Source organism: Thermobia domestica, chromosome 4 (genome assembly GCF_964235325.1).
Source record: "Thermobia domestica chromosome 4, izTheDome1.hap1.1, whole genome shotgun sequence".
Classification (NCBI taxonomy): domain Eukaryota; kingdom Metazoa; phylum Arthropoda; class Insecta; order Zygentoma; family Lepismatidae; genus Thermobia; species Thermobia domestica.
The window spans coordinates 2,386,631-2,399,718 of record NC_137457.1 but is presented as its reverse complement, the minus strand read 5'-3'; the positions used below and the strand labels follow the sequence as shown (position 1 = coordinate 2,399,718).

At 36.3% G+C, this 13,088-nt stretch overlaps 1 protein-coding gene across 1 annotated transcript in view; it reads right to left on the bottom strand.

The window, feature by feature from the left end:
- The window catches only part of Oatp58Dc (Organic anion transporting polypeptide 58Dc), a 107,245-nt gene that overhangs the window by 16,262 nt on the left and 77,895 nt on the right, over positions 1-13,088 (bottom strand). Inside the window, exon 12 of the mRNA XM_081754994.1 lies at positions 12,463-12,564. Within this exon, the coding sequence (XP_081611120.1) occupies positions 12,463-12,564 (102 nt within the window). The remainder of the gene's footprint in view (positions 1-12,462; positions 12,565-13,088) is intronic.

Below are 13,088 nucleotides of genomic sequence, written 5' to 3'. Positions count from 1 at the left end.
CTTGTGAGGCGTAAAAAGTGTCAAAATTTCATGTGATGACAGAATTTTTTCTTTCCCTCTTTGGATGCAAGCAAGCGACTTCAGGATTTCACTGTACCTTGTCAACACACCAAAGATTTTTTTAGGTGACTTGAACCCATATAGCAGCAGTGGTACTAGATACAAAAAATTTTGAAATTCGGTTAGGGATTTTTTTGAAAATTTTCACCCCTACATTTCCCTCAATAATTTCCCACCCATTGGCAACACTGTAATGCAACTTATACGAAAAAATAACCACATCCATTTTCTAAAAAACAAGGACTTAACCATATCAATCGAATGAATGGTTTTTGAGCAATAAGTCACTAACTGGAAATGTAGAAAAACGCCAAAAATGACCTGGGGCCGAAAGGAATAATCACACAATTTTGCTAGTATATATGTACAAAGAAACAAAAAATTTGTAAGTTACGAGGGCTTCGACTCAAGTTCTGTTGATTATTTCAATGATCTGCAACGTAAATCAATAAATAATAGTTGCCAGAAAAAAAACAGAGATTTAAAAAAAAAAACATGAAAAAGAACGATGTTTTTTATTGAAAAAAAACTTCACAGAAAAAAAAAACCGTTTTTTTACAACACTAATCTTCGTTCTTAGTGAAAGGTTGGATACAGGTTTCGAGAAAGAAAGTATATTTTTAAAAATCTGAGTCCTGTATTTCATTGCAATTGTTTTCTATTTTAAAATTAGAATAAAAAATAAGCATAATGAATTAGCATTGGGGAAAACCAGTAATCGAGCTTTCATCTCTGTGAGCAGATCAGTAATCATAGAAAAAAATACCATGGTATTTTATATTTGCAAATAATAATAATATCTATGAGTGTGCCGCGAGAATTCAAGTTACATCCGTAGTGTGCCGCAAGTTGAAAAAGGTTGGGAAACGCTGCTCTAACCGCTTAGCCACGAATGAGCGTCCGCTTAAGATAGGTTTCCGAAGATAAGTATATGTTTAAAAAAAATAAGCATGTATACCCTATATGCACGTAATTGACGTACTGACATAAAACAAAATGCTGTACTTAACTCACAGAGAACTGAATCATCTTACCGAATAGCACTGTACGGCGCATTTTAGGATGTAAAGAGTTAGTGCAATCACGTATTGTACGGAAAATGATTGACATACACTGAAAAGATCGTTATTTCCATTACCTAGTAGATTACTCTAGAACTCTTGCAAACTAATCTGTGACCGGAATTAGGGTGGATCCGGGGTGAAGGGATCTCCCCCCCCCCAGAAGAGGAAACTTTCTTATTTTATATATAAATAGAACCCATCACAGAGTTTGGAGCTCTTAAAAGTAGCTCTAAGTAGCAGTATTACAACCCCAGAAGTCCGTCCTGGATCCTTCCCTGATCGGAATAATGCTGTAGTCGAAGCAAACACTAAATATTTTCTCCGTTTCTCTGAATTTCAATTAAATGTATCATATAACGTTATTGTGTTAGATGATTCAATCATAGTATTTTTTTCTGCTACGAATCAATACTCACAAAACTTGCAATGAACAGGAGAAGTAGGTACTTCTTTTAAATGTTCTACAGGTTAGAAGTTAGTTGTTTTAGGCAAGAAAAAAGTACTATGTCCTTTCCTGCAGCCTTCTTACTGCTTTAGGCTTCCTTGCATTTGATCTTGCAGCGTTTCCCAACCTTTTTCAACTTGCGGCACACTACGGGTGTTACTTGGATTCTCGCGGGACACTTATAGATATTATTATTTGTAAACATAAAACACAGAGGTATTTTTTCTGTGATTATTGATCTCCTTCTCACAGAAAAGAAAGCTCGATGACTGGATTTTCCCCAGTGGTAAATCATAATGCTTAATTTTCATTCTAATTTAAAAAGAGAAAACAATTGCAATGAAATATTGGACTCAGGTTTTTAAAAATACGCTTTCTTTTTAAAAACTGTATCCAACCTTTTACTAAGAAGGAAGATCACTAAATAACGAACGAACAAACAAATCTCTTTTACTTTTAAAACACAAATGTAGGTAATTTGTCGAAAGAATTGAATGATATTTAAAATTTTCAAGTTACGAAATAGTCTGCAATAATAATGAAGCAATAATGGTCATAACAATGATAACCATGTTCTCAACATTAGAAATATACAGAACAGTAGTAACCTGGTATAAAACTTAAAATTGTAGATTCATAGTAGAGGTTCATAGTAATGTGAAATACAAATATACATTTTCCCCTACCTTTTGCATTTTGATTGCTATAAAATTAATAATTTTGTTTCGATTCCTCGCGGCACACCAGCGGTGCATTCACGGCACACCGGTTGGGAAACGCTGCTGTAGACTAATTAGAGAATGAAATACTGGCAATTGAAAACACTAATATGTAAATTGCATTCGCTTCAAAAGTCGTGCAAAATTTAGAGCCTTACACGCCGGAACGTACTTAGTGGACTACACGTTTAATGTGAAAGTATGGAAGCAAAAATAATCGATATATATATATTTTAGACAACGTAGTGTATATACACCTGGCGACTGAAAGGATGTGCACACACAAAAAAAAAAACTTTCTAAACGCTGAATTTCCGAATTATTATTTGTTACTAGGTTTAATTAGATTTCCGTTCCGTGTAATACAGCTTCGATTTAACGAAGGAAATTGAACCCATATTTGATGAAGCATGAAATCATGGTACAATGAAATATTTCCTTTTAAAATATATAAATATATATCCGTTTAGAAATGAGAAGGGGCCGTTGAAACTAGTTTTTGAGTAAGGTTGATTGAGTTGATTTTAACGTCTCTTTCAGCAGCGAGCCTATATGAGACGGGACCTACTTATTAACGTGGAATCCGAACCACATGAGCTCCCCCCACCGCCAATTGAACCCGGTTCTTTCAAGCTAGTTTTTACTCTACTAGCAACGACTGGTACTTGCTCAGACGTAAAGCCATTGTGGTAGAGCTAAATAATTTAACAACTGAGGAAAGTTATGGATATGTATACATGGAAACTTTTCCTCAGCCCAGTGGCGTATTTAGAAGGGGGAGCTTCTGGGCTTAAGCCACCCCAAAATCTTACTTACTATAGTAAAGTATATGAAATATCCTGCAAAATTTTCACATTTTCAGGCAAAGCCCTCCCCGAAACAAAATTGTAAATACGCCACTGCCTCAGCCTGTTGACGTTCACATTCAAAATATTGATGTTCGGGGTACAAAACGAAGAACCTTAGCTGATATGGGAAATGTTACTATTAGGAGCTGTAGATGCCGACAATGAAGAATGCATGAAACGACACAACAAATAATCCTTGGAAAATGGATAAAAGCAAGCTATTTTAATTAGTGTATTTCCTTTTAATAAATGTATTAGGCATTAAATACTTAGAGATGATTAGAACCTTTCAATCTTCTGGCATTTAAGATAAACATTATTTGTTACAATAAGTAAAATATGAAACTACAAATATCTACATTCTATTACTCTTACGAGTGGGAAAATAATTATACTCGTTTCCTTAGCACATTGATAAGTTTATTTTGAGTTCTGTTTGAATTATGAACGCAACTTTTTTTTTACTGAAAGTTGGTAATAGTGTATAACAGTTCCTCATCGTGTTCCGTACTCTTGCACCTCGTACAGAAATGGTGGTAAGAACTATCCCCGAGCACGAGACAGGCAATATGCGTTCAATCCCCCCCCCCGCCCACACACATAGTGAAATATAAAGTACAAGGGCAATACAGAGGCGCACATAAAGAAACGGGTAGGTACAGTTCTTCACGAAAACCTGTACGGAATGACCCCCAAACCTTCCTTTCTGTCTGCAAACACCGCTAAGCAATCACGCTTGACCTGGTACTACTCCGTATACCTCAGACATTTGAACATCAGCAGTCGTGAAGAAAAAAACACGTAAGAAGAACAACAAAGGTGAATACAGGTTCGTTCACTTTTATTTTCGTATCAGTCGATAAGTAAGTGAAAGTCGCTTTGTTACCCCATTTTCAAGTTCCTAGATCCTCAATGAATAATCCGTAAAAGACTGAACTTCGTGAGTCCTCGGGAAATGATGAGGTTATTATGTTGCTACCCAGAAATTATTTCTTAATGAAATAGTTGCAAGGAGTACCACTTCGGAAAACTACCTCTGTGTACGCAGCATTAATGGTAGATTGGAAAACTACGGAGCGTGGAATAAGTTTCAGTTCGCTGCCCCGTTGTTGCCAAGAATTCTCTTCATAAGACAGTGAAATGATACAGAGAAAATGACCGAACTTACTATTAATTAAATTATAGAATTAAAGCTAAATCTATACCTACCCAAGCTAACGCCGACGTCGTATTTTTCCGGCGGGAGCTCATGTGGTTCGGATTCCAAATTAATCAGTAAGTCTACGTCTCATATAGCCTCGCTTCTGAACGGGACGTTAAACTCAAAATCAATCAATCAACCGACGTCGTATACATGTCTTTGAACGGTCAAACATCTTCAAAAGACGTCATCCTGGATTTGTGCACATCTAATGAACGTTTAGCGGTGGTCACATTGAGTACGTTACAATTTATAGTCACATTTCGACGTGCAATATACATGTATAAAAGGTCGAAAATACACATGTAGTGGTTCTCAACGGTTTTTGGCTGACAACACACTATATTGACTGCTCACGATAATCCGACACACTTACTTAATTCTTTTTATTAACAGTAATATAAATTCCAGTAGTTAAGGACTACAGATTCCTATGAGGTAATGATTCTATGTAATATTGAGAACTGCTGCTGCCTTGACTGGAGGCAGTGCTCTCAACGGGTCGGGTCGGGTCGGGTTGAATACCGACCCGCCCGATCCGTGACCCGAATTGACTGATACCAAGCCGAGTGACTCAACCCGTGATCCGATCCGATTGACCTGGCCCGACAACCCGACCCGACCACTGCACTGATGATGCACTGAATAATTATTTAGAATCAATTTTGACCCGACCCGTTTCAGAGTACTAACTGGAGGCATTGACTACTACAGTATGTCTCAAAATTGATTCTAAATAATTATTCAGTGCATCATAACTTTTAATTCTAACTTTTCCTGACATCCTGTGGGACTCCACGACACACGGGTTGAGAACCACTGGTACAAAAGATGACGTATTGTGCACATAGCCTATGATCGCGCACGGGCAGAAAGCTGGTTCACCTACGAATACCGTGTTTCCGACAAACTAAGGTGCGCGCGAGTAGCCGTTTGGCATACTTCAAGAAATCGCAGGTAAGTTCATCTAATTTTCTTGCAAAATGTTGTGTGTTGTTAAGAAAGAAAATAAAGACTCGGGTCAATTGGATAATCCAGTATTTATAATAAAATCTTCATGGCTTACCCCGCGCAAGAAAGAATGTTGGTAGCCAGCTTATATAGTGGCCTCACGATTAGAAAAAGCTTTGAACCACGAGGACCCTCATTGGACGAGTGGAAAATGGAAATTGGTACAAATACGGAGAATTGAATAGGGTCAGACGAAGTGTCAAGCATGAGAGTAACGTAGAGTTCGTCGGTGTAAGGTGATTAATTAGGGAGAAAAACGAAGTTAAATTCTGGACTATATAAGTTCGCGGATTGATACGATATTAGGTAAACAAGCAACATAGCATAATATGGCAGTCTTTCAAACCTACTGTCTTATTAACTAACCTAGAACATATACTGTATACTATAGTACTGGAGGAAAATACAGAAATGTAGAGCGGAAAGTAATAAGAGCAGAGTTGAATCTGAACTGAATGTGGCGAAATAGGGCAAAGTTTTGGGTGCTATACCATATTATGAAGGTATGAATTTGTAAAATCCGAGAATTCAGCATAGAATTGAAACAAGTAATCAAAATATATCGGGATATTACCTCTTACATGTATAATAAGGTAGAAGTACGAAATCGAAAGTTTGTTCTTTAGCACGTAGGACTCCATAAGAAAGACATGATAAAGTGAAGTGCTATGGGAATGCAGTAGGAGATTTGTTGCGAAACTTTGTCACACACAAGGGATATATTTTATGTCATTTAGTATGTTACAGAGTCGTCTCTCTAATGTGCACTTTCATTTTAACCCTACTACAGACCTTGTAATGGTTTTACACTCTTAAACATGAAATACTGGTTATCTACAACGTGGAAAATTTCTCCAACAGTGGAATTTAAAATCCTGCATAATTCTCTTTCATATGCACTTACTCATTTAAACCGCAAAATTACCATTTTTATGACGGACCATTCTTAATCAGTTCCCCTTAACTAACCCTAGTGCTGCCTCATCATTACTAACTGTACTATAGAAACGAAACGCCTAACTATTGACAATGTTATGTAAAGTATTGGGTACAAGCAATGCTGAAGAGTACAAGGAACATTGTACATAACACTCCCATGATACCACTACCATGAGAAGGTCAGAGATTCCAAGAAAATTGAAGACATAATAAGGGTGACAACTATATAAGGGGGAAATTATTTCCAGTGCGGAACGTATAGACTTGTACTGCCACATTTAAAGTTTATCACCAGATTTGAAAAAAAATAACACACCTTAGCACTAACCTGTTTCCTTCGAACTAAAAATCAATAGTTACAGTTTCCATAGCAGCTGTCAAATAGCTCAATAGGTAGAATGCTTGACTATCATCAATCCAACGAACTGAGTTTAAATTCCGGTGAGTGTAGATGGAAATTTTCACATAGGTATCCCTGAGTGAAACTGGCTTGATCTTGCTCAGAATATATAATCCAATGGCAAAATTTTCTGAGGCATAGCAAGTTGAACGATCTGTGGATTTTTCTTCTTTGTACGAGAGTGAAATGTTATTTACACTGAAATTTTTCCTTCTTGCACTCACTATTTCACATTCAACTTTTAGTTTTGTTTTCTTCATTCTGACTCTTCATCAAAAACTAGAGACCGTTATTCAGTTGTCATGCTATAAGAAGTGATTCTAGAAATTCATGATTCAAAATTTCTTGGGAGTGTGTTACTGTATTGAATCCAGAGAGGAGGTTGCCTTTGTATTCTTTTCTTAGAAGTTGTAGTGGTAGCAAGAAATGTTCTGAAAAAGCTAGAGGAAAGAGGAAACTAGCGATCTAACACATATTCATGTAGAGAACGATTCCACATCTTACAAATGTCGTGTAAGAAAAATAACAAACCACCAAAGCGCTGCAAGAACATGAGAAGGGAGATGTGAGAGTGAAGGTGTTCCATATCGACTTTCTAGGAATAAAAAACAAAATCCTAAGAACTGAAGGCCATTTTATTTTCGAGAATAGTGGAGTTAGAGCTAATACACACAAGTGTCAGGTCATACACGATGTAAATGTACTATTACATTTAAGAGTATTCCCATTTTAAAAAAAATCATAAATAACCTGAATGGATATGCCGATTTTAGTGCAATTTTTTAAAACGTAAAAAGAGATTTTATGTCAAATGTGACAAATTGATATTCCAAATTGACAATTGCGGTGATGTTAACTCCGTGGATGCTGCTGTCCATGGGGTAGTACAAATGTGCGTATTTTGACAGCTGAACGGAATGTGTCTAAAGGATGGTTGATGTCCAAAAGTGTAAATAGCAATGTCTTCTGATGTCATACTGGTGCAATCGTACATAAGGATGTTTAGTTTAGTATTATTTGAGAAAAGTGGGGCTATCTCTAAATGTGACATAATAGACATGGCACTGAGAAAGGGCATAGTACCGAAAACGTTCATATAATTAATTTAGTTACTTGAGAGATATGGCCCACTCTTTTACTCAAGAGTTCATATAGCCTGCGTGTACTACCATTCCCATTTGGACTAATGATTTCTAGTACTGACCAACGGTTGTATTGTGAAGAAACGAGAGCTAGTTCCTTGCTCGAAAACATGGACATTTAATGACTTCCGTGGCGACATTTGTTACCTCCATGCATAACTAATTAGAAATGTGCTAGTATTTAATTAAAAAATATGCTTAATCTCTATTGACAATTAATGAATTATGCCAAGAACATATATTTTAAATTACAGGATTATTTTATAATTTTTAAAGAAAAATACTAGTTTTGCACCAGTATTTCGACTTACAAAATTAGTAACCTTTCCAACATGTTATGCATGTCAAATCATGGCGTGAGAAAACACGTGAAATTTGCTGACATTATGACTACATTAATGACGTCGAAAACAGGCCATTGCATGATGTCAGTTCGGTCATTTTTCGACCAAAGAAGACGTCATTTATGACTTCGGTTGGTTGATTGGGTAACAGACTTTAAACGTTTAATGTTGTTCCTAGCTTTACAATACTTATATAAAATATATTGTAATATCCTAAATACCTCCATCTCTAATATGCACTTAAAATATTTACATTACTCTTTTCTAGCATAATTGACGAAAGGTGCTAACAATCCATTGAATTTTTGGTTCTCGTTTCCAACAGTTGTAGTAACTATTAACAAGTACAGTCTGAAAATTCATTCGAAACTCTCAATTAGGCAAATTGAAAAACGTTGAAATTCACTATGAAGGGAGATTCCGTTGCTGTAAGATCGTATGACGTAAGCAAGAATTATACAAACAATATGGTAATATATGAGATGCTGCAAGAAAAATAATTAGAAAAGTAATAAATGGTACTTTTCTTCATTCATATTGTGGGGAAGAGTTTTATCTAGTGCTAAGAATAAATAACCAGAAATTGGTAGTCGTAAATGTAGAATTGGTGAAGTTATATTCGATAATTAAAGCAGATTTTTTGCGAGCTAATCAACAAGTAGTGGCTGGATTTAGTTATAACATTGCTAAATTGGGAACACTGGTTGGAAGTAAAAAAAAAAAAGTTTTGCCCAAAGTAGGTATACACCTCTACATTGATCAAGTATAACATTCTAGTCAAGGGCGCCGATTTCTGTGTTAATTTTGGGGGCCCATTCAGATGCAGAAGGCATATATGAGAATTTTAAGACAAATTGCATTCAAATTATGCCAAATGTTGTATATTCATAAATACAATAGGGGGAGCCACATGAGCTTTGGGGGGCCCGGCCCCCCCGGTAACCCAGGATCGTCGCCCTTGATTCTAGTTTATGGGTTTATTTGCTTCGGCTTTTCCGAGCTTAAGATGTAAGTAAAAACAAATTAAGAACAAATAATAAAGAAACTGAGTCTACCTGATGGATAACAATAAGAAATGATATAAAATGCAATGATTTGATTAGTACGGTACTCTATACCTACTTTTGGGCCACCCTGTATTACGTCCAGTACTGTCAATCGAGAAAACATAATACTCCTGCTATAAGCAATATCTGTCTCTTTAAAATACGATTTTAACGTTCCACTGTCATGCTCTTTTGGGCGAAAGGGAACAGTGATAAATGAAATGGTTCGATTTGAACATAGTAGAATAAGAAAGCAAAACCTTAAGACAAACCTTTAATAAGTCTTAATTAGCTATGTTTATATAACACGATCCAGAATTCAAGCAGGAATTTTTAACCAATTTTAATTTTTCTAAAATTCGTGTGCATACTACGTATAATTTCAAGTTTAGTGGTGGAGAAACACCATTCGCGTACGTTTTTATCAGGATTTTCCAAATTTCTCCCAATTTATTCTCCTATTTCGGTCATTATCATCATCACAATCCCCCTGAACCTTGGAGAATAAATGTGTGACGTTGAAATTAAAAAAAAAATGAGCTTGCTCTCTCTGAGGCCTACCTATCTAAGTGATGTTTTTTTATATTCTTAATTTTCTAAATTGTCTGTCAAAATGAGTACCACAAATGTCAAATTATGGCAAGGAATGCACCGGAAGAATTTTTAAAAATTTCACGATCCACTTCTTCCTTACAAATGAATTCATATGCTCTGCATGGCACCAGTCATGAGCGGAACTATGGGGGGCTAGGGGGGCATTGCCCCTCCAACTTTTCGACAAAAAACAAAAATGCTACTTACAAGACCCTTCAATTCTGATTTGTATTAACCGTGCCCCCTTAGCAAACAAACGATCTGTGCCCCCTTAGCAAACAAACGATCTTCCCCCCCCCAAGAACCAATTCCTAATTCCGCCTATGGTACCAGTACAGAGAAGAATTGTATAATGTAGTTAGTTGCTAGTCAGAACAATCAAGCACGTAACACTAAGAAGCGTAATACGAGAACAAGGGCGCCTATTTCTCTATAACTTCGGGGGGGGGGGGGGGGCTATATGAAGATTTTAAGACAAATTGAATTCAAATTATGCAAAATATTGTATATTCATAAATATAATGCGGGGGCTCACATGAGCATTGGGAGGGCCTCCTACCTCCTCTAGGATCGGCACCCTTGCGTGAAACTATTCCATTGGATTATCAGACAAGTGGATAGACAATACAATTTATAGTGAGAAAAGCTATTTATTCGTTTCTCTATTCGTTGGTCATTACCAAGATTTTGAAAAGTTGAATCTCGACTTAAAAAGCGGTTTGGAATATGGACTTTCCATATTCCTACAAAATACTATATCTAGGTATATTTAATAAGGTGTATTTAAAAGAACCGTGAGTTCGTGAGTTTTACAATTTTAAGGTGGTTTTTTTTTTTTTTTTTTTTTTTTTAAGTAAAGAATTGTAGGTTTGATTATCTGTGGTTAAAACTTTTGAGTTTACGATGCATTATAAACGTATATCAATTTTCATACGCCTTGCTAACTTAACGAAATCCATTCAATTTATTGTTTTCTGATTCCAACTGTAGCTTATATACTTTCTAAACGCTTCAATAGCTTCACAATTACACAGATCATAGTAGCTAAAACCCTATAACTCGAAAATTAGAATGTATGGAGACTTCCAGTTTGTTTAAAAACAAAATTTAGACCATTCCTTATAGTTCACACGCTATATATATATATATATATATATATATATATATATGTGTGTGTGTGTGTGTGTGTGTGTGTGGGTGGGTGGGTGGGTGTATCTTGGATAGATGAGAAATGCGAGGGTTAACCTCCTGAGACCCGAGCATTGACTTGTCAAGAACTTTTGATGAAATTTTGTATATTAGGTAACAATAGACCCAATAGTACATATTTAAAAACCATTTTATCATACTGCTTTCCTATTGATCGGTAATGGGTCGAATTGTATGCAGTACTTTGGGTCTCAAATTGCTATGTATTGCATACAATACACAAGGAAAATTGTAGATTTCCCCTCGTAATATAAGCATAAAATATGTAAATCATTAAACTTGAAATTTACTGCACCATGTTTTATTTTCTTCAATCAATGTAATTATTCAATCAATATATCTGGATCAGATGCTTCCATAACCCCAATTGTCTTCTACCCGCCTTCAGTAGACAATAGAGCCACCTGTAGGTAAAAACATAAACCAGCTGCCTTTTCTGCAGTAATTTCGACACTTCCCGAATACAATAACCGATATACGGGCATGTTCTTAAATATTCGTAGCCATGACGAATGTTCGAAAAACGTATTGTATGCAATACGCAGGGTCTCAGGAGGTTAATTTTCATCTCGCTGTACACATTTCAATTTTATACGACAGCATATTAATTACATATACTCTGTTCCTTCTTATTTCTAAACGATAAGAAACAAAACTAGTTGTATGCTTCCGCTATTCACAAATCTGATCGAACAGAGATGCGTTTAACTCCACGTTTACAGACAAAGAGTCAAATTACATGCCTGTTTTTGAATAAGTATAAATCAGGTAGAGAATATTCAGAATAACGTTCTCGTTGTTTCAGAACGACTTAAAGACAGAATACATATGATCGTTTTTTGCAGTAAACTTATACTTCTGGTGATTAAGTACTTGTCGTGAGAAGGGGGTCGCGGTGCAGGCCCGTATCCAGGGGGTCTAGGGGGGCCTAAAAGTTTCCTGTCCCCCCTAAAATGTTCACGGTAGGCTTGCAAATGAACTATAATATGGCGATGAACTATCATATAGTTGGATCGGCCCCCCCCCCTAACTTCAGCCGAGCCCCCCTACATTTTTGGGCTGGTTACAGGCCTGCCGCGGTGGCTCAGTGATACAGCGTTCACCTCTGGGGCATGGGATCCTTGGTTCAATCCTATCAAGCGCCAAGTGAACTTTGTGATGCACAAACACGGTGTGTGTAGGTTTCCTCGGGGTTCTTCCGTTTCCTCCCACTTTTTTCATTCCACCATTTCACTCATTTCTCATCATCACCGTTTTCATTAGCCTAGCCGCCATAAACATGTAACGTAGAACTTAAAAATTCATTCATTAATTTTCGTGAGAAATATGTGACCATAACTCAGCAGTCACTGAACGTGAGTGCATAGCTTTTGTTGAGTGCATAGCTGTTTATGACCGTTTGGAAGTAAGACGGAAGAGATAAAACATATGCATACTAACCGATTGCTGTGAAGTTAAGTATATACCTCAAGGAGGCGCCATTGTATAACCAGCAGTTGCCAGTTCCAGAGCAGGACTTTCCCCATACAAGACACGTTCTATCTGTAAAGAAATATAACACATGAAGAGAAAATAGATTTTACATATAAAAGTATTTTAAAGAAATTGAGTGTGATTTTCAATTTGTGTTTTTAAAATGTAAGTAAATAGGTTAATACCAAAGAGTAACCCTAAAAGTAGTACATTGGGGACGATAATCTCATAAAAAATTACAACTTTTCAAGAAGATTAAATTTCGGAGTACCATGCCATACGATTCACTATAAACCATTAAACTTTCTAGTTCAGCCTGTTTGCTGTACAAGCGCATCGATTTTCTGTCATACATGTATACCTCGAAACATTACCAAACAAACAAAACCTGGCGTGCAGTTCTACAATAGTTAGTGAAAATAAAAATTATGGAGAAAATGTATCACTTTTCATTGCTTTCAATGATTTGTCAAGGCATTCTGCACATTTTTTTTTCTGACGAAGCCCAAATAATTGCGTACAAACTGATAATAACCGTGCAAATTGATGTGCAATAAAAATGATTCCTCATGCAAATAAAATCCTTTTCCCAG